The sequence below is a fragment of the Miniopterus natalensis genome, chromosome 16 (assembly GCF_054644295.1).
Source record: "Miniopterus natalensis isolate mMinNat1 chromosome 16, mMinNat1.hap1, whole genome shotgun sequence".
Lineage (NCBI taxonomy): Eukaryota > Metazoa > Chordata > Mammalia > Chiroptera > Miniopteridae > Miniopterus > Miniopterus natalensis.
Genome location: NC_142096.1, coordinates 28251506 through 28271944, shown reverse-complemented (window position 1 = coordinate 28271944; position 20439 = coordinate 28251506). Strand labels below are relative to the sequence as shown.

Here is a 20439-nt window from a genome sequence, read left to right as displayed (position 1 = left end):
CAATCTGGGGCAGGAAGAAGACCAGATCATTAATTTCTGGATTTGTATATTTGGGACATTTCATCTTTATGGAATCATTCTATATGTAGCCTTTTGTGTCTAGCTTTCACTTAGCATGTTTTCAGTTATCCACATTGTAGCCTGTATCAGTACTTCATTGGTATTGCTATATGGTACTCCACTGTATGGATATACTAACATTTTGTTCATTGATTCATAAGTCGATGGACCTTTGGGTTATTTCCATTTTTTGGCTGTTATGAATAATGCTGCTATGAACATTTGTGTATACATTTTTGTTTCAACACCTGTTTTAATTTCCCTTGGGTATATATCTGGGAGTAAAATTGCCGGGTCAAATGGTAATTCTTTATTTAACTTTGAAGAACTGCCAAAATGTTTTCCACAGTGGCTTCACCATTTGACGTTCCCACCAGAATGAATGATTATTCTAGTTTTCGATACATCCTTGCCAACACTTGTTTTCTGTTTTTGTTTTACCATGGCCAACCTAGTGGATGTGAAGTGGTATCTCATTGTGGTTTCTGTATTTCCCTGATGGGAACATCAACATTTAGGCACCGGCTCCAGTTAAGGGAGGAGCCGGAAAGCTAGAGAACAGTACTGGGACTGCAGTCAAATCGGTCTCCTGGACTCCCAGGGCCCCCAGTATTCTCCTCGGCTATGGACGTGACTGTTAACCTACAGAGCTCTTCAGTATCTGCCAGATCTCAAGTCTAGTTTGGCTCAAACTGCCTTGGTGTTCCAAGTGTGGCACGAGTTCTCCAAAGTTAACATGAGCCGCTGTGCTGTGTTGCGCTCGCCGGGCTCGGAGGCCCCCGAGGGCCGCGGATGCAAGCGGGGGCCCTGCAGGGAGACTGCCCGCGCTCACATGCTGGCTCCAGTGGGGTGACTTTGGGCAGCTTAGCATCTCTGCTCCTCGGGACTGTTCTGGTGACTGGGCGAGATCAGCGTGTAAGGTGCTTGGAATAGTGCCTGGCACACAGTGAGTGCTTTGTTTGTTTTTGCTGTAATCATGGTGATGAAGATGACGATTTATCTAGATACTCACTTAGGGAAGGGGCACGAATAGGTTTACGCTGGATCCCAGTGTGGGATGGAGGGTGTGATTGTGTGTTTACTAAATGGGCTCTTTGATAACATGCTCTGCTTTCCACGGTCCTGCTGCGGTACTGGTGTCAGCGACTCAGTGTAAATTATTTACTCTTGTGGCTCATATCCTGTATTTCACAAGTCACGCCACTTATCCAGTTTACATTTTGGACACAGACTTACCTTTATTTGTTTGGACAGGGACTAGACTTGCTTCAAGTAAACATTTTCTTCTATTATTACTGTAGTACAATCATTTTTTAAAAATTTTGGAATTATGAAAGCAAACATCATTTATAATTCCATCACTTCGAAACACCCTGCCCCAGCTTTTAGTGCATATCTTCCTGTATTTTCCCCGAGGCATTTAAAAATAAGTATAATCATTCTACAAACAGGGTAGAAGACCCTTACAACTCTGAGAGCTTATTTTCAGCGGCCCTGCAAATCTTTTCTAATAGGCCCTGATTTTTGAAATTCCTTGAGACTTAACATCCCGATCCCATAAAAGATATATTTTCAAAATTTATAGATGTGAATAGAGAAAGAACCCTCTCCTATCTAGACATTTTATATACATACAAGCTTGAAAAGATGCCAAGGACTGTTTTATAGCTTTGTGATAAAACCTATTATTTTTCTACAGCAAGAAAAAGAATGCTTAGCAGTGCCAAAAAAGTGTACAGAGTCAAAACAATCAACATGTCATTTGAATTCTAAGTTTTGGCATTTAGAGTTCTTTAAACATAGATTGTGCAAATATTTTGCCGATAAGTAAACTGAGATAGAAAGATTAAGTGACATTTCTGTTTTCAGTCAACGTTAGAAATAAACACAGAAATCCAAAGCCTCTTCTCATTAGATCAGAAGATAACATATTCATATATTTTAAGACATAAACCTGTAGAAGAGATATGAACACTTAAGCTGTGTTGAGATTTATGAATGATGCTATCAAATAAAATGAGGCAATTATTTTTCAATTTTTAAAAGTTCTGATGTTATTTGGAATATATCTTTCTCACCTTGTAAAAGTGATACTTGGGAAGGTGGAGATGTTGGAGAAGAAAGCCGTCAGAATGGGAGGACCCACAGATTTTAGTTTAGAAAGATGATCCGGAACGAGTCTATCAAAAGGGCATCACGGAGGTAACTGTAGAGAGGATGGCAGAGACGTGGTATAGAAAGTTGTTATTACGACGGTCAAATAAATATAAGAATAGGTGTATTCTTATAATACTTACAGAAGAATGTAACATCTTCCCTTTGCTCAAACAACAACACGAACCTGTGTAAGGAACGTCAGTAGTACTTCAAAGGAACCAAGTATACTTCGTTTCTTTATTTTGGTGTGGACTTATGATATTGAAGATAGACCAAATCTAAAGACATTTTTGGGATCTAAAGAAAAGAAAGCAAGCTTTTATTTTATTTGAAATTTTGTTTAGTTTTTGTAAGACTTCTAGCAGACAGAGGGCAAAGAGGCATGGACAGAACAGCCTGACCAGCAGCCTTTGTCAAATTTAGACTGACATACCCTGTGGTTCATGGTCCCCGTTATTCTGACTTGTCACTCTTGTAGGCCACTCAGTTGAGTCTCTTTGAACCTGGTTGGCTTGACATACTGTAGAAACCTAGGGTTTCATCGTGGAGCTGTTTCAGCAGTTATTCAGTTAAGCCCTTCTAGTAGTGGACCTATAGTTTAAAAGGAACCTTTATTTTTTTAAAATACGTTTTTATTGATTTCAGAGAGAGAGGAAGGGAAGAGAGAGAGAAACATTAGAATCATCGATCGCCTGCCTCCTGCACACCCCCCACTGGGGATTGAGCCCACAACCCGGGCCTGTGCCCTGAACAGGAATCGAACCGTGACCTCCAGGTTCATGGGTCAATGCTCAACCACTGAGCCACACCGGCTGGTCTAAAAGGGGCCCTTCTCTGGCCTGCCAGGGACGCAGCCAACTTAATAAACAAACATGAACACACAGAGAGAGGGTGAAGCATATATCTAGGAAACTCCTGAAGCGTTTCCTGAGCTCTGAAGTTGGGCAGACTTGAGTTTGACTCCTGGCAGCTCTGCTGGGGAAGTTTGTTACCTGTCCAGGTGACCATGTGGACATCTGTCTCGCCAGGCTGCTGTGAGGATTAAAGGAGAAAGATGCAGGAACTGTAACCGTGGTGCTCTAAGGCAGGACTCTGTGGCCCTTTGCTTGCATGGATTTTGAAGTCATCGTCAGGTCACAGGTGCCGTGTTGTAGGACGTGGCGCTGTCGTGGGGCAGTGGCTCTTGGACTCAGTGCAGAGACTCACCAGGGAGACTTGAGTGGGGATTCTGTCCCTTCCCCCAGAGCTGAGGCCGCAGACCAGGGTGGGAGCACAGGGATCTGCATGGTTAACGAGCACTATAGATGTGGATGAAAGTGGAGCCACACTCTGTGAAATATACTGTGGAGGTTGTAGGTAGAAGCCATTTGACCCTGAAACTTTAGTAGCTCGCATGGGTGGGTTTTCCCCACTCATCTTTTCACAGTAATCGCTGTGGGGATCTAAGCATTGACCCCAAAATTCTAATTAAGAAATAGCACTGTAAGCTTAGGTAAAGAATAGCACTGTAAGCTTAGGTAAATAAATGCTAATTTGTAGAAACGTGTTTATCACTTCCCATAAGTACTTTACCAAAGGATGAGCTTAACGTCTGAAATAAATAAAAATAGAAAAAGAAACTCCATTAGCTAGGACATTGCCTTTGAAGTTAATAAACTTGGAGTGTTTCTTTACCAGAGGAAATAAATATTTAGAGATCAGGATGTATCATGACATATCACATACAAAAAAGCATTCTGCATCGTCTGTCCTATAATTCACTCTGGGTGCCATTAATGAGAGTGCTCTGGTCAGTCCTAATTGTCACGATGATATGAGGAGATGTGATCTGTAAGGTATTCAGACCACATGGGGTAGGCTATTAAGAATCATTGTTAAGAGGATGGAGTGAGAATGGAATGAAACTAGTCAGGGCTCCGGTTTCGGTATTTCCTGTTTTTAGCGCTCGGATGTTTAAGAACACAACGTCCCTCATTTTCCCTCTGATACTTATGTGGTATAATTTATATATACATATGTATCCACATGCACACACATACGCGCACATGGAGCCACATTTGATGGCCAAAAAGGAAGAGGCCCCAAGGGCTCTTTAGTGTACAATTAATATTTTGGTTAGAAAATCAGCAGATTGTTTCAGTATGGTTATGTGTTATGACATCATATTCCAGTAAAGTTATAATGAACAAAAATTTTGTTTGTCTCTGTGGCAAACCGAAATGAGTTTTGTAATTGTCAGCAGGCCGGAGTGATTACAGTGGCGCCCACTCCCTCTCCTGTAGTTAAAGGTCTGTTTGAATTCCACTTGTGGACCTCTGTTCTCAGAAGTGTGTAATTAATTGTAAACATTTGCTCTATGGCGAAAGTTCGCCGTGTAAGATCTCAGGAGTCGATTTCTAATGTCAGGTTGTCAGTTTTAAAGGGTTTTGTGGTGGAACCAGTTTAAAATTTGCACTGAGTTCTGTAGAGGTGGGGAAAATGAATTCTGTGGGGCACAGAAATCACCTGTATTCATCCTATTTGTCCAGATTTCTGCATTAAAGGAATCTAAAATGAAACAGGTAGTAGGAGACTGCCCTTCAGTACACTAGTTATTGGAATCAAAGAGCAAAAAAGATTGTGGTTTTTAATGCTTCTTAGTCTTTGCACATTAAAAGTAGTCCGTTACTACAAGTGGCTTTTTCTTCCCTTAACTTTTTTGTATTTGCCAATTAAAAATGAAAGCATATGACATAATACACATTTAAAAGTACTTTATCTTAAAACAAATTAATAGGAAACTGCAGGCCAAGAAAATTGACCCTAAGAATTTAAACACAGCAACTCTCTCCCTCTTTTTCAGACAGGCCTTCTCCACTGCCTTGACACGGCTGATTGTCTCCTTGATGTTGTGTTGTTTCTTTCCGAACTCGGACCTGCTTTCATCTCCTTCACTGCCGTCTATTATTTCCCCTGCCTTTTGATCACTGGCATTAATCAGAACCCAGCCTCAAGCTCTCTTTCTTGGCTCCTTTTCTCTTTCTTTTTCCAGGTGCTTATCCACTCACGTGGTTTCAGTTAGTGCCCCCCACGTCTGCATGCTCAGTGCCAACCTACACCCTTGTCCGTCACCTTCAGTAAACCTTCACTGATTAGTCCCATCTGCCCACCGAGCCTTACAGGATGGGCTTTGTCCAGTTGGTCTCAGGTTGAATACAGGACATTGCTACCTATATGTCCACTAGTCATCTAAAACTCAGTGAGTGGGGCATTGATTGGACTTCTTTTGGCTCAGAAACACGTTTTTCAGCACTGGGGTGATTTTGTACGTAATTTTCCAGCATTTTTATAAATGCACCATTCCGTCACAATCAATCCTGTGAGTTTTGCTAATTCATTTGACTTGACCTGTGAGTAACGTTTGACACAATTGACCCCTCGTTGCTTCATGACAGACTTTCCCACTTGGCTTCCAGGAGGCACATCCTGCCTGCCTGAATTTCCTCTCACTCACTCCCACAGAGCGCTCACTGCCTTGTGGCTTTAAATTCCATCGATATATTGAAGATTCCCAGATTTATTCCCACTTTGGTCTTCTTTCCTGGAGTCTAGACTCATAAATCCAACTGTCCATTTGACATCTCCATGTGGATGTCTAACGGGCCTAATAATTTCACATCTTCAAACCAGAGCTGCTGATGTCTGCCCCCAGCAGACCCCTCCCTCTTGCGACCTTCACCAACTCCATGTACAGTACCCCATCTTCCAGGTCAGAAACCCTGGGATCATCCTTAATTCTGCTCTCCTATCCTATAGCCAGTTCTTGGGCAAAACCTCTCTATCTCCTTTTGAAATTAACACGGAATCCACTACTTCTCATCACGTCCTCTGCTGTCACGTTCAGGCCTCTGTGGCCTTTCCTGTGTTACTATACCAGCTTCCTAATAGAGCTCTTGGCTTCTACCACCGTTCCCTTCTGTCTGTTCTTTACATAGTAGTCAGAGGATCCTTCAAAAATGTAAGCCACGTCATGGCACTTCTCTGCTCAAAACCCTCTGGTGGCTGGCCATTTCACTCCGTAGAAGTCAGATCTGTACAGTGATTTCTAAGGAAGGCCCGAAGTGACTCTGACCGCCTCTTCTTATCTCCTGGCTTTCCCTTCCTCCCTCCCTTGACTCTGAAGAAGATGGACATCCTCTGAATTACTTGAACGTGCCTGGCATGCTGCTGCCTCAGGGCCTTTGCGCTTGACTTTGTCTCTGCTTCAGTTGCACCGTCCCAGGTGATGTGCGTGGTTTTCTCCCTCCCTTATTTTAGGTCTTTACACAGTCATCATCTCAGTGAGACCCTCCCTGGCCACCCCATCTAACACCCACCTCCCTGCCACTTCTGAACCTCTGCCTCTTTTACTCTTTAGCAGGTACCTCTAACATACCATGTTCTCCATATTTACCTTATTTCTTGCCTGTCTTCTCCATTGTAATGTATTTTTGTTCATCGTCACGTTTCCCTGTCAAATAGAAGGTGCCCCCTAAATAATTGTTGAGTTAATGAATTTTATTGCGTATCACCTTAATTGTTTTCTTGTTGATTTCTTCTAGGTTTGTTCTTCTTATACTCTCTTTATCCCCTCCTGTCTGCATCCCTGCAGCTCTCCAGTTGCTATTCTCGACCCCAGTCTCATTCAACAGAAACCTGCCAAAAATTTTACCTTAAATACATTTTATTATTACACTTTCCACCTAAGAATTGGTTTAGACTCCCTGTTTTTTCTGTTGAATCTGGTCTCCTTATTTCTTTCAAAGGGCTTGTTATCACTTTGGAGGAGTAACTCCATCTCTCTGCCCTCCCATTTCTAATCGAAACGATCTTCTGCTAAAAACACAATCATCTGCGAGTTGTCACCTAAATGCCATGCTCATCTCCGTCCTCTGTGGTGACTCCAGACCACTTGGCTCACTTCCATCAAAACCTGTCTGAACACTTGAAGTTAAAGCTTTATTAGGGTTAATAAGAGGGCATAGTACACTATATAGTTGGTATCATTTTAAACAAAACAAATCTGATTATAGAGTGTATTGAACTAACATTACTGTTTTATTTTCTTATTTTAGGTATCATTGCCCGATGCCTAAGATCTTTTATGTTCAGCTGACAGTAGGAAATAATGAGTTTTTTGGGGAAGGGAAGACTCGACAAGCTGCTAGACACAATGCCGCCATGAAGGCCCTCCAGGCGCTGCAGAATGAGCCCATTCCGGAAAAATCCTCTCAGGTGTGGTCCTGTTGCATGTGACAGTCTCTTTCTATAGGTCCCTGTGAGACGATTGAAAAGACAAATGCTTGCATTTTTACAAAGAGAAGAAATACTCTCTCCTGATAGGAAGGTGGGAGTGGTGATCTCCTTTAATTTGCTTCTTTAATCTGTAGACAGGTTATCTGTCTACTATCCTAGACCTGTGTTCCTGCCAGGGTGACCTCGCCTTTGAAAACGTCGGTTCACCTACAGAGTACGTTTCCCAGGCAGCTCAGGATCTCGGAATATGTACACGGATGGGAAATAATGTACCTTGCATTTAATGCTACATTTATTGAGCGTGGATTATGTCATGTTGATCTGGAGTAGAGGAATTTAAAGTGAAGGAGATCGTTATGGATTTTTCCAGTCCGACTTTTAATTTTTACAAATGAGGGTATCGAGCCTATTTTTGAGTGATTTCACCTGTTCTCATGGCTTCAGCTGCCTTCTCTATTGACTTCAAAATAGTGTCTCCAGCTGAGTTCTCCTCTTAGTTATTTCAAACCATACAGTTCCACCTCTGCAGTTCCGCACACCTGTTCCTCCTCCGAGGCTGATCTTGGTTAAGGGCAGATGGAGGTGTTTTTCTCCTGTACTCATTCATTGGGACTTTTGTCTCTTTTCCCACCACATTACAAGCCCCCTGACAGAAGGAATACTCTATCTCAGTTACTTACACTATGTCCAGCATATCTGGGGTCCTCCCTCCAGAAGTATGTGCTAAATAAGTGAATTGGTGCCAGGGCCTGACCTGGAGCTCGAGAATCCTGGTTTACATCCTGTACTCTTTCTACAGCTTAGTTTTCATAGAAGATTAAATATCATATTACAACACCAGTGGAGGTACCGTGTGTGTGTGTGTGTGTGTGTGTGTGTGTGTGTGTTGGGGAGATAGAGAATTCTGGAGAACTGGATAAACTCAAATTAATGTATTTAGAGTAAATACTTTCACACTTAGCATTTATTCTTCTACTTTGAGGGGAACAAAGAAAAACCAAACGACAAAGAGCCTCACAGCAGCCCTTGCCTGCCGTGGTTACGGGGACCCCACAAGACCCAGCCTGGGTTTCTGATTCTTACTGTATCTTATTTAGATAGGCCCTCTTGACTGTAGACTGTATGCAAAGTTTGTTCCAAAGTGAAGACTCAGTGTCACCCTGGTTTTTGGATTTAGAATGGCGAATCCGGAAAGGAAATGGATGACGACAAAGACGCAAATAAATCGGAGATCAGCTTAGTGTTTGAAATCGCTCTGAAGAGAAATATGCCCGTCAGTTTCGAGGTAAGTGCTCACCTTCCCACCCCCACCCTGCTCCTCATTAACTTAAATAAATAAGCAAGAAGATAAAGTTAGCTGGTATGCTAGTGTCCTGAAAGTGAGGGTGCTTCCTCATGCTCACGCTCTGCCAGGAAATGACACAGGCCCTGGGGAGAATAGAACTTCTCATAATGTCATGGATTCCTGCTCATCTCTTTGGCTTTTCTGTTAAGAGCCATCTGTAGGTATGATATTTCTATTTTCATCATAAATTTTATTTTCTGAGTGTAAGTTAATTTGTAATACTCTAGAGGGTTTGTTGTTTTTAATAGGATCCAACTGAAAATATCCAAGTTAATATTCAGTGAAACATGTATTACTATCCAATTTCTTAGGTATTTGCCAAAATACGTTTAAATTTTACTAAGTCACTAAAAGTAAGCAGCTCTCCACTTTGCAACTAGATAAATATGTCACAAACATACTTATAAAATTTTGTGAAATTTAAAAGAGGAAATAATTTTTAATTATTATAATACCTCCTATATAAAGAGCTTACTCATTTTGCAACTTGAATATCTAGAAAATAGGCAAAACCCAGGAAATAAGCTGAAACAATCGTGAAGTGTCGTCTTTCAGATTGTGTGCCGTTCGTCTACGAGAAAGCTCCCACCTTTAACTCACTGGCAGGACCAACTGACCTCGGCTGAGAACCTGTCTACTTTCTTCCTAAACACAATTTGAACAAATCAGGTTATCTGATGTCACCCTGCGGCAGATTAAACGCGGCACGGTGGGGAAGGCGGGGACAGCATGCACTTGAAGGCTCATTAAGCCCAGCAAGAAGCAAGAAGTGATAGGGACAGTGTGGAAAACCAGTCTAAGTCACTGCATATACTCAGAAACTATTGAATCTGGGGCCTTTAAAGGCTACAGTGAATAGGAACAGTTTTATCAGTCTTAGAAGTCCTTGGTGGCTTCAATATATATTATAGAATATTTGATGTTCAAATGGTGATCTAATGCCAGCAATAAAAGGTTAAATATTTGGTATTCTCTATTAAGTCAGTACAGTATATAGTTTTGTTTTGTTTTTTAAATTCAGGAGGATGTCTAGCAAAGTGGTTAAAATAGTTTTGGTGTATCAACTAGTAAACTTAAATTACTTGGAAAGTATGCTTATCATAAATTCCTTATCCTGACCACTGTTGAATTATTGAGCTGTTGTGTCGTTTGTGTTCTTTTCCTAATTGGCATCCAATATTAAAAGACAAACTTTATATACAATGTTAAATAGTAAGCTATTTAAATAGGATATCTTTAATAGGTCAGAATTTTGAAGGAGACTAAAGTTTTGGGCACTCAGGTTTTGGAAGGCATCTTTCCTGGGAAGTTGTCTTAGTTTGAAAGAGCACATTAGTACAGGATTTGGGAACACTCAGGGCTGACAGATTCATAATCCATTACCCTAGAAAGTGAGGTATTTTTATGGGATATCGACTTACCTTTTTAAGATCCTGTCACAGAGAGTAAACATTCCTTCTGTAAAACAGCCTTTGAGGTCTATGTCAAAAATCGGTTATTTTGCCCGGCTGGGCGAGGCTCAGCGGTTGAGTGTCAACCTAGGATCCAGGTGATTGGGGTTCGATTCCCAGTCAGGGCACATGCCTGGTTGTGGGCTTGATCAATGACTCTCTCATCATTGATGTTTTATCTCTCTCTCTCTCCTTTCCTCTCTCTGAAATCAATAAAGATATATATATATATTTTAAAAAGGTTATTTTTCACCCCCAACTGTTTTTGAGCGGCTTCCCCACACAGGATGCTTGGTGGCTTGTAGAACTCCAATAAGACATGGTCCCCATCCTCCAGGAACTTACCCTTCCAGAGAAAATGAGATATGTACAAATTATCATTCCCGATGTCCTGTGTACCTAATATTATGTGGTTTGTTTTATGTTCTTAATTTTTGGCTTCATAAGAATTGGGTAACCATCACTAGAATTGCCTGTTTTAAACTGGTAAAAACCAATTTTGAATATGAATTGAATGTGTTTATTTAGATTTCTGCTCTTTCAACTCCAGTTTCTTAAGCATTGTAAGTATTGTAATTGAATAGTTCTCATATACTTTTATAATAGCTTTATTAAAGAAATCTATAATTTTGGTATAAGTCTTAATTTCAATTTTGATTATGATATGCACATTAAGAAAGGTCCATGCTATAAGAACGTATCTTAAGCCCTGGCTGGTGTGGCTCAGTTGGGTGTCATCCCATGCACAGAGATGTTCCTGGTTCGATTCCCGGTCAGGGCACATGCCCGGGCTGTGGGCTGGATCCCTGGTAGGGGGTGTGCAGGAGGCAGCTGATCGATGTTCCTCTTTCTCTCTCTCTTTTTCTCTCTCTTTCTCTCTCCTCTCTCTCTCCTTCCCTCTTCCTTCCTTTCTCTCTAAAATCAGTAAGGACATATTTGAAAAGAACACATCTTACATGCCTGTATGTTATTTAATATCATATTTGTATTTTATAGGTTATTAAGGAAAGTGGACCCCCACACATGAAAAGCTTTGTCACGCGGGTCTCGGTGGGAGAGTTCTCCGCGGAAGGAGAGGGGAACAGCAAAAAGCTCTCCAAGAAGCGTGCCGCGACCACGGTCCTGCAGGAGCTGAGGAAACTTCCACCTCTCCCTGTGGTTGAAAAGCCAAAATTATTTTTTAAAAAACGCCCTAAAACAATAGTCAAAGTAAGTGTGTGCTTGTGAGCACGAGTCAGCTTTGCTGTGTAAATATTACGGTGACTATAGATGAAAGTGTTTCCCTGGGGCAGGCATCTGACCCAGGCACGTGTCCAGCCCGAGTTGGGGGGGGGGGGGGGGCGTGACTGTAGGTCACTAACGATCCTGTTCTACTTTTTGACACTTGCATACCTGTGTTGCTCATCAGATAATACCTTACGTACTTACAGCTTTTTATGGCTTAAAAAGATACTTTCCCGTTGATGATCACCTTTAGTATAACTCTCGTCACGACTAAGGTAGAGGACGTTACCCTCGTTTTTACAAGCGAGGGTTTATATAACATCCAAAGCGTTTGCTCGCTTTCGTTCACCCGTCTCTTGGAGTAACCTGTCGTGGGGAGTAACCTGGCTTACTCTGATCTCTGACCCACTGTTCTTTTCTGCACACTGCACTGCTGTGTAGTGTCTTTATAGGACACTTGAATTGGTTATAGGGTACAGGCTAGTAATACGAATAATGCTGACCCTGTGACAGGAGCCGCAGCGAGTGAATGGGAAGCACTCTGTGTGCGGGACTTAGTATTTATTAGTAATACAAACAGTAAGTGCCCAATAAATACTAAGTATTTTTATGTCTAATCACCTTTTATGTGTGTGTGAATATACTTATAGTCTGTTTTCTTAAATCTTTTTATGTGTAAAATCTGTAACTTACCCACGATGGAGGGACAGTGCTCTAAATCAGAATGGTAACATAGCAACTTTCATCTAATGCACTCAACAAAATCTAATCTTAACAAATGAAGAATAGTAAACCATTAGGCTGGAAAAGATCAATACATTTTTGTAATAGGGTATGAATATAATTCATGTTAATTTTAACTGTAGCTGTTAAAAATAAAATTACTGCTTGAATGCTCTTCTCCAGAGAGGAGAGAAGCATTTTGAACTCTCAGAATTATTTGCTGCTAACTCCAGCATGTAAGGGTATTATTCCAGAACTCTCTTGCTGTCCGCCGTTTGGATCTGAGCTTAAACTTGACTTCTGCAGGGAAGTCTGCTCTGCCTTCCCCCACTCCCTACATTTCTCCTCACCTGCATCACACTTGGAATTACTTGTAGCATGTCTGTGTTATGTTAAAATAAAGTCTGTAGGCAGCCTCTGAAATGTAAGATTATTTCGAGAAAGGAGCATGCATTCCATGAGTTGGAATCTCGATAATTATAAGTGCGATCATACGGTATAGTGGGCCAATAAACAGATGCGTCAGGTTGGAATAGTGCCTTGGTTTTCTGCATTTTTGTCACTTCCTTATGTCTTACACATCTAGAGTCTACAGTTCTTTATATGCCGTAGAAGTAGAGAAAATATCTGTTGATGAGTTGCCTTGATTTTTTTAAAAATAATAAAACTGTCACATTCTCTCATTGGATCCCCTTAGTCACTCTGTGATGTAGGTATTATCTTTGTTTTACAAGTGAGGTCCTTGGTATTTAAGACGCTTACCCAAGATCATGTGCAGCAGAGTCAGGGTTCAGGTCTAGCCGTGTGACTCGAGGGCGCATTTGAAACTGGTTGTTTTGGGAACTCCTTGTGGATTTACTCTGTAGAGTTAAAATGTAAGACTTTCTCATCATGTCTTTGGGCTTATATTCTGTTTTTAATGTTCTTTTCTATAAGACAAGACTGCAAAGAAGGCTTTCTGATAAAATTTTCTCTCGTTACTGGTTTGTAGAATGATCACCTAAGAGCTGATATCCAGGGAATAACTTAGTTGTCAAGGATGCCAGTAGTTAATTTGAGTCAAAACTCCATCATTATCTGATTGCATCCATGCATCTGGCCTTTGCCTTTGGAATCTGCATCAACAACAATACCCTGGGCACTAAAGACATTCTTAGAAAGAGGCAAATAGGAAGAGAGAGGAGGAGTCACTGAAGTACAGTTACTTGAATATCTTCACGAGCTAGGTGTACCTCTTCCAGCGCCGGACTCAAGAGGCCCGCTTTACCTTTCACTGATATTCAGTCTCAGACTTACAAATACTGTCTCTGTCTTTTCTTGTTAGTCCGTCTCTACTTCCTTTATAATGTGCTTAATCTTTATTGTTTGGCATGTAAATGGAAGGGGAAACCAGTATTTTATCAAACACGAAACATTTCCGTTTTCGCTCTCCTCCCCTTCCCCCTAACCGTTGCAGTGCTGAGCTTCCCATTCTGGCCCAGACGGCACGCTTCCTACTTCTCGGGCTTTAATTTGGTCTTTATGTGGATGGTTCTCAACTACTCTCCTGTGCTCTGCCCTGCCCGTTGGACATCTTCACTTAATATTTCACAGGCACCTCAAACTCCATGTCCAGAACTCACCATGCTCCCTTCTAAATTGCTTTCCCCTCCAGCATTCTTCATCGCAGTGACTGGCACCACCATGCAGCTGTTGAAACAGAAACCTGGGAGTCATTTCTTACTTCCCTCTTACCCCTTACATCCGATCAGTCAAGTCCTATTGGTTCCATCACTTACAGATTTCTTAAGTTGGTCTGTTGCTTTCCATCCCTCTGCTACCCTTTGGTCCAACTCACAGTCATCTCTCACCTGAACTGTTACATTTGGTTTGAAGTTGGCCTTCATGCAGATGCTTTAGACATCAAATGGTGTTTTTTAAAGTGTTATCTTTTAGAGACGCCATTCAGATCATGTCATGCCTCTGCTTAAAATCTTTCGGTAATTTCCTATTGCTCTTTGGATAAAGTCCAAAATCCTAAACATAATTTAAAAGACCTTTCAGTATCTGACCTGGAGGCTGTACCTGCGGCACCAAAGTAGATAAGGTGGAGACTTACCAGTTCCCAGGAAGAGCTAAGACTGTATATACAATGGCTCTTAACGTAAGTTTGATGTCACCTATGTTATCTGTAACAGTGATTATCCTTGTCTCTGTTACCTGTTTTAGAATAAATTTTCAAGGTGAAATCAAGTTCTGACAATATAATACATGCAAATGTTCATTTCTAGGAATAATATATGAAGAAAGTTAGTTTACATGCGGAAAGAATATTTCCAAAGATATTTTTGTTTCTAAACCTTTTAGACGGTACTAAGAAGGAGTTGTATATAATTTTTTTTTAAAGTTAAAAAACAGACTTATTCATAAACATTACCCTATATAAAGTTTAAAATAGAGCGCCTTTTAGAGATTTTTACAGAACTTGTATGTAAGTTAAAAAGACCCACCATCCAATTTGAATATAGAACATTAGGTTGAAGCATTCTGTATGCCCCATCTGTCACATCCTGTCCACCTCCCGTAGGTAACCACCATCATTAGTTTTGTGTTTAACATTTCCTTTCTTTACATTTTTACTACGTGTTCATTTTTCTGAAAAATATATTTGATTAGATTTTAAAAACAGCTTTATTGAGGTGTAATTGATATATAGTGAGTTGAATATATTTAAAGCATGCTCTTTGATGTGTTTTGGTATATGCATACACTTATGAACCATGACCGCAATCAAGATAATAAACTTCTCCATTGTTCCCAAATGTTTCCTTGTACCCTTTGGTAATCTCCTCACTCTAAGTTCCTGAGCAACCACTCTTTTTTTTTGGCTAGCTTCTTTCACTCAGCATAATCATTTTGAGATTCATCCATATTGTTGCATGTATCAGTTATTGGTTCTATTTTGTTGCTAAGTAGTGTTCTATTTTATGGATATACCATAATTTGTTTATCCATTCTCTCGAGGTAGATATTTGGGATGTTTCTAGTTCGGGACTGTTGCAAACAAAGCTGCCATGAACATTTATGTGTATGTCTTATGGGCACCTGCTTTCATTTCTTGTGGGCAAATACTTAGAGAGTGGAATGGCTTGGTCATTTAGTAGGTATATATTCAACTTTTTAAGAAACTGCGAGTTACTTTTCAAAGGGATTATACTATTTTATTTTAAATCTTTATTGTTGAGAGTATTACAGATATCCCCTCCTTTCCCCCCACATTGCCTCCCTCCACCCACATCCTACTCTACCCCAGGCCTTCACTACCCTATTGTCTGTGTCCGTGGGTAATGCATGTATGCATATAAGTTCTTTGGTTACTGCCTTCCTGCCCCCATATGTCCCTAGTGCCTTTGGAGCTGCTGCCCCAGTGCTGGAGCTCGGAGGGAGTGAGTCCAAATAAGTCTGTGTGCCGGCCCTTTACGAGGAACTGCCCAGGACTCCAGCAACCCTCCCTGTCACTCAGCCACAATCCCCACTGGTTTTTATAACCCAACCAGCCCGAAGTTACGGGGACTTCTCTTTCTGGCACTTGAACTCTGGGCTGAAGAGTCTGGTGTGGGGCTGGGACCCTTTACTCCTCATTGACCTCCACAGCCAACATATCCCTCCTGATTTAAAAAACACCATACATGGGTGTCAGACCAGCCCTTTCTGCACCTCCTACCAGTCTCAATGTGGCTTCTTTTTTAATTCTCTAGTTGTAGGACTTCTGTTCAGCCAGATTTCAGGTGGTTCTGAATGGTGGTGGTTCTGTGATTTAGTTGTAATTTTGATGTGGTTGCAGGAGGATGTGAGTCCTGCATTTACCTGTGCCACCATCTTCGGGTTATACTGTTTTACGTTTTCATCAGCCGTGTGTGCGTGCTCAGCCTTCCGAATGTGTAGTCTTAAATCTCAGTTGTTCAGATACATGGGCTTTGGTATCTCATTGTGGTTTGATGTCACATTTCTCTAGTGACTAATAACATGAGCATTTTTTATGCGTTTAGTAGCATCTGAGGCTTGATGAAGTGTTGTTCAAAACTTTTGCCCACCTGAAAAATTTGGGTGTCCATTTTAAATAATAAATTTAAAATGCTGCTAGGGAGTGCGGGTACCATCTTTGGCTTTACTAAACATTGCCCAGTTGTTTTCCATTTTATATTACTCTCAGCAACTGTATACGTTTCTGTTTCTCCCCGTCATCAGCATGGGGGGCTGTCAGTCTTCCTAATCTTTGCTAAATCGATGGGTGTGAGATGGTACCTCGCTGTGGGTTGAATACGCATTTCCTGAGTCTGAGATTGAGCATATTTTCATTTGTTAAATATCTGTTCATGTCTTCTGCCCGTTTTTCTTTTAGATGATATTTTTCTGGATAATTTTTCAGAGTTTTAAAAATATATTTTGGATACTGGATTTGTCTTTTTGAGTTATATGTACTGCAGATATCTCTTCCCAGTTCATGCCGTCTTCTATTCTCTTGGTGTTTCTGATGAACAGAACTGTGAAGTAGCTACACTGAAGCATTTAAAAGCAGAAGAGTTGACCTGATTTATCAGTAATACCCCTGAGCCCTAAATCCCATATAAGCCTTAGTTTCAGATCCGTTTTATGCTTTTCCTTCATAAATCTTTATAAATGACGCTCATTTATCTTCTCCAGTCACAGTTTTGGGGCATAGGGGAGGAGAGGAGAACCACTTTAAGGATCCAATAACAAGTTTTACAAGCATGTTTTGACATTTTTTCTTCACATTGTTTTTTAGGCTGGACCAGAATATGGTCAAGGAATGAACCCCATTAGCCGCCTGGCTCAAATTCAACAGGCCAAAAAGGAAAGGGAGCCAGACTATGTTTTGCTTTCAGAGAGAGGAATGCCTCGACGTCGGGAGTTTGTGATGCAGGTATGTCTCACTTTTATATGGGAAGAGTTTTTTTAACTATTAAAAAAAATCCAGAAATCCTCAGGTTGGAATAGAGATATGGGGGAAAGGCTGACTGGGAATTAACAGCAGAAAGTAACTCTATTTACTCTTAGAGCACTTATTCTCTCCAGGCCCACCTTCCAACTTGGTTGAACCGTTCAAGTGTCAAGGAGATGTTAGAATAGACAGAAGAGCTTTGAAGGGACTGAGTTCACACAGGTCATTTGGCCCAGAGTGTATCAAACAGAAGGCTTGTCTCCCTCTTACTGTGTTACAGTGTGCAGCCAGAGTCTGTTACACTACTGGGACTAGGGGACAGATGGAGTCAGAAACAAAATTGAGAAGGATGGATGGTGATGGAACAGGGCCAAGAGCATGAACTTTGGGTTTTCAGGAAAATTAGGAAAAGAGCTCGAGCTATCCCCCTAACCATGGTGAGGACTGAGGGACTCAAAACTGCTGCGAGTTTTAACTGCGGTGTTGTGCCGTCGAGGGAACCGGCGCGTGGCTGCTGGGGGTTGGCAGACGGGCGGGGACCAGCAGCGAGGCGGCTGCCCCACGCCCCCCTCCTCTCAGATCCCGCCTGTGCAGCCTCGCTTGCCAGCTCGAGCCCCAGTGTCGAAGAAACCTTTAATTTTTCTTAAAAAGTTTCAGATATATCCAAGGGTGGATATATTTAATAGTACACTGTGAAGAATAGTGCGATGTGTGTTGGGGAACGTGCCCATCACGCAGACACAACAGTTCAGATTCTTCCCGCACTTGCCTCAGCTGTTCAATTTTCTTCCCTCCCCCTCCCTTCTTTTCCTAAAGAATTTCAAAGCTAATTTCTAACTGTATGTCATTTCAGCCTACATACTTGGTGTGTATCTCTAAAAAAATGTAAGTTTTTCTTACATTAAGCATGATTCATTAGTCTGTATTTAAATTATCCTTATTGTCCCCAAACTGGTTCTGTTGTAATTGTCTTGTCAAAGAAACTTTTTCCAGTCAAACCCATTGATCTCACCTTTAATATAATCCAGTTAAAATGAACAGATATTTATTAAGTGCTGACCATATGGGAGAAATTTTGAGATTCAAGCATAGTCTTTCATGTTGATGAACTTTTTGTGCATATCTAAATTTTATCTGCCTTCCTAATTTATAATCTTGTTTTTGTTGTTGTTAATCCTTACCTGAGGATATTTTTTCCATTGATTTTTTTAGAGGGAATAGAAGGGAGGGAGGGTGGGAGTGGGGGGGGGGGGGGAGAGAGAAACATCAATGTTAGAGAGACACATTGATTGGTTGCCTCCCAAATGATCCCCAACCAGGGCCCAGGGCCAAGGGATCGAACCTGCAACCCAGGTATGTGCTCTCGACCAGGAGTCAACCCTTCACCCTTCAATGTGTGGGTTGATACTCTAACCACTTAGTCACACTGGCCAGGGACCTAAATTATAATCTTTATACTTCATCATCTCATAGTACCCAATAGAGTGGTCTGTATATGTGTATACAGTAGGACCTTAATAAATCTTTGATGTATATTTGCTGTGTGCCTGCCTGCATGAGAGCTATTATATTTGGCTTTTGCTGGAGGTGTAAACTTATGATGTAGTCACTGATAAACCACTGTGGGAACCGAGATATCCACAGAGGGGAATTTGTCTATGGTTAGTAAACCATTGTGGCCTTGATGTCATTAGGACCCAGAAGAGTGTTGTTCTAGTTTCCTCACTTTGTAAAAGGATGCACCAGTTTTTTCTTTTTACATTCTTAGCTTTGAAAAAGTCTAGAAAGTATTCTTTGAACTCCAAAGCTTGAAGGAAAAAAAATTACCTAAATTTTAGACCTGTATTAGGAATAAAAACTGGAATTGACTTTATTAAACAATTCCTTTTCTATGGAGTATATTGAGTACCCCTTTTGAAAGAGGAATTTAGAGTACCTTATGCCAGCTTCCATTTTATGGGCCTTCATAAACATTCTAGTCAAATGGGAACATTTGGCTGTGCTTTTACATGTTTTCACACTGAATTCATATTGTTTTTCCCCCTTCTGGAAGCCCCAGTGGATTCATTACTATATTGCAGCAACTTTATCAAAGTAAAGGCTTTTGTATAAACTACTTAAGCAATGTTATCATTTGTTCGAATTGAACGTGGAAGTAAAATATCTGGAGATAATATGCTAATATTTATCACTGAAAATAAATTTGTGTTATAAAATTAATGCAATTACTTGTATTGATTGCTAGGTAAAATCTCTGGTGACATTTGGATATTAGTTCCAGAGCAAATTTCTTAAAGCTTTTTATATTTTTGGACAGAGATATTTTAATTTTTCAAAGAGAAAAATGATAACTAAACTAAATGGCATATTAGCATATTCTATTGTTATCTATTATATAGTGTTAATTTTTCTTTCTGTGATTAAGATCTCTAGGTTTTAAAAAATATATCAAGCAAATTTCATCAGTTTTACTTGTGACTCAGTGAAAGATAATGAGTTCATTTTTTGGTAAATACTATTTTAGAACTTTTTTGTTAGACTTTTGAGGACTTGATCTTATTTAAATTATTTTTTAAAAACAATCTGCAGTCTTAAATTTATTGCATAGAAAAATTCAACTTCTTTGCAGAAAAAGTAACATTTAAATATAAAAATTTTATAATAGTTATAAAATGTGTGAGCTTTCTAGGAAGATGACTTATGAAGTTTATACATAGTTGCTTAACTCATATAGAAGTGATTTTTTTTTTTTTAATGACTGTTGTTAGCAGGGAATCAAAGTCCTTTAGCAGAGCAGTCTTTTTTATTTTTATTTTTTAAATAAAAATTTTAAATGTAATTTTTTACAGAAGTCTTATTTAATACTAACAAATAACTTAGGGTAACTGCTCACAAACTATTGAACCGTGCTTCTGTAAGAACTTGTGTGAGACAAGGGTAGGTGAGTGGGAAAACTGGTTCTGGAAGCACCTGTTCTAGAAGGAAGCCTTGAAGGAATCAGAACAGATCCGATGGGAATCCAGCAGACACAGACCCCAGGTGAATGCTGAGAAGGGCGCAGCATGTCCAAGAGCAGGCCTGGAGCCAGAGGGCTCATGCCTGGGTAGATACGTGAGGTGCAGGGACGAACCGGCTCAGGAATGGAATCAGAGTGAGGGATGTGCACACAGCATGTGAAGGCAGGTGAAACATTTTTGCTGCTCAGTGATCTTTTGCTTCCATTTACTTTGGCCAGTCTTTTGACAGCAGTAGAGGAAGCTTCG

The 20439-nt window shown here is 40.6% G+C and overlaps 1 protein-coding gene across 2 annotated transcripts in view; it reads left to right on the top strand.

The window, feature by feature from the left end:
• STAU2 (staufen double-stranded RNA binding protein 2) overlaps window positions 1-20439 on the top strand; it is a 217088-nt gene that overhangs the window by 68410 nt on the left and 128239 nt on the right. For both annotated transcript variants that reach the window (XM_087825442.1, XM_087825443.1), the window contains exons 5-8: window positions 7311-7470; window positions 8669-8776; window positions 11284-11496; window positions 17021-17158. In XM_087825442.1, the coding sequence (XP_087681568.1) occupies window positions 7311-7470; window positions 8669-8776; window positions 11284-11496; window positions 17021-17158 (619 nt within the window). The remainder of the gene's footprint in view (window positions 1-7310; window positions 7471-8668; window positions 8777-11283; window positions 11497-17020; window positions 17159-20439) is intronic.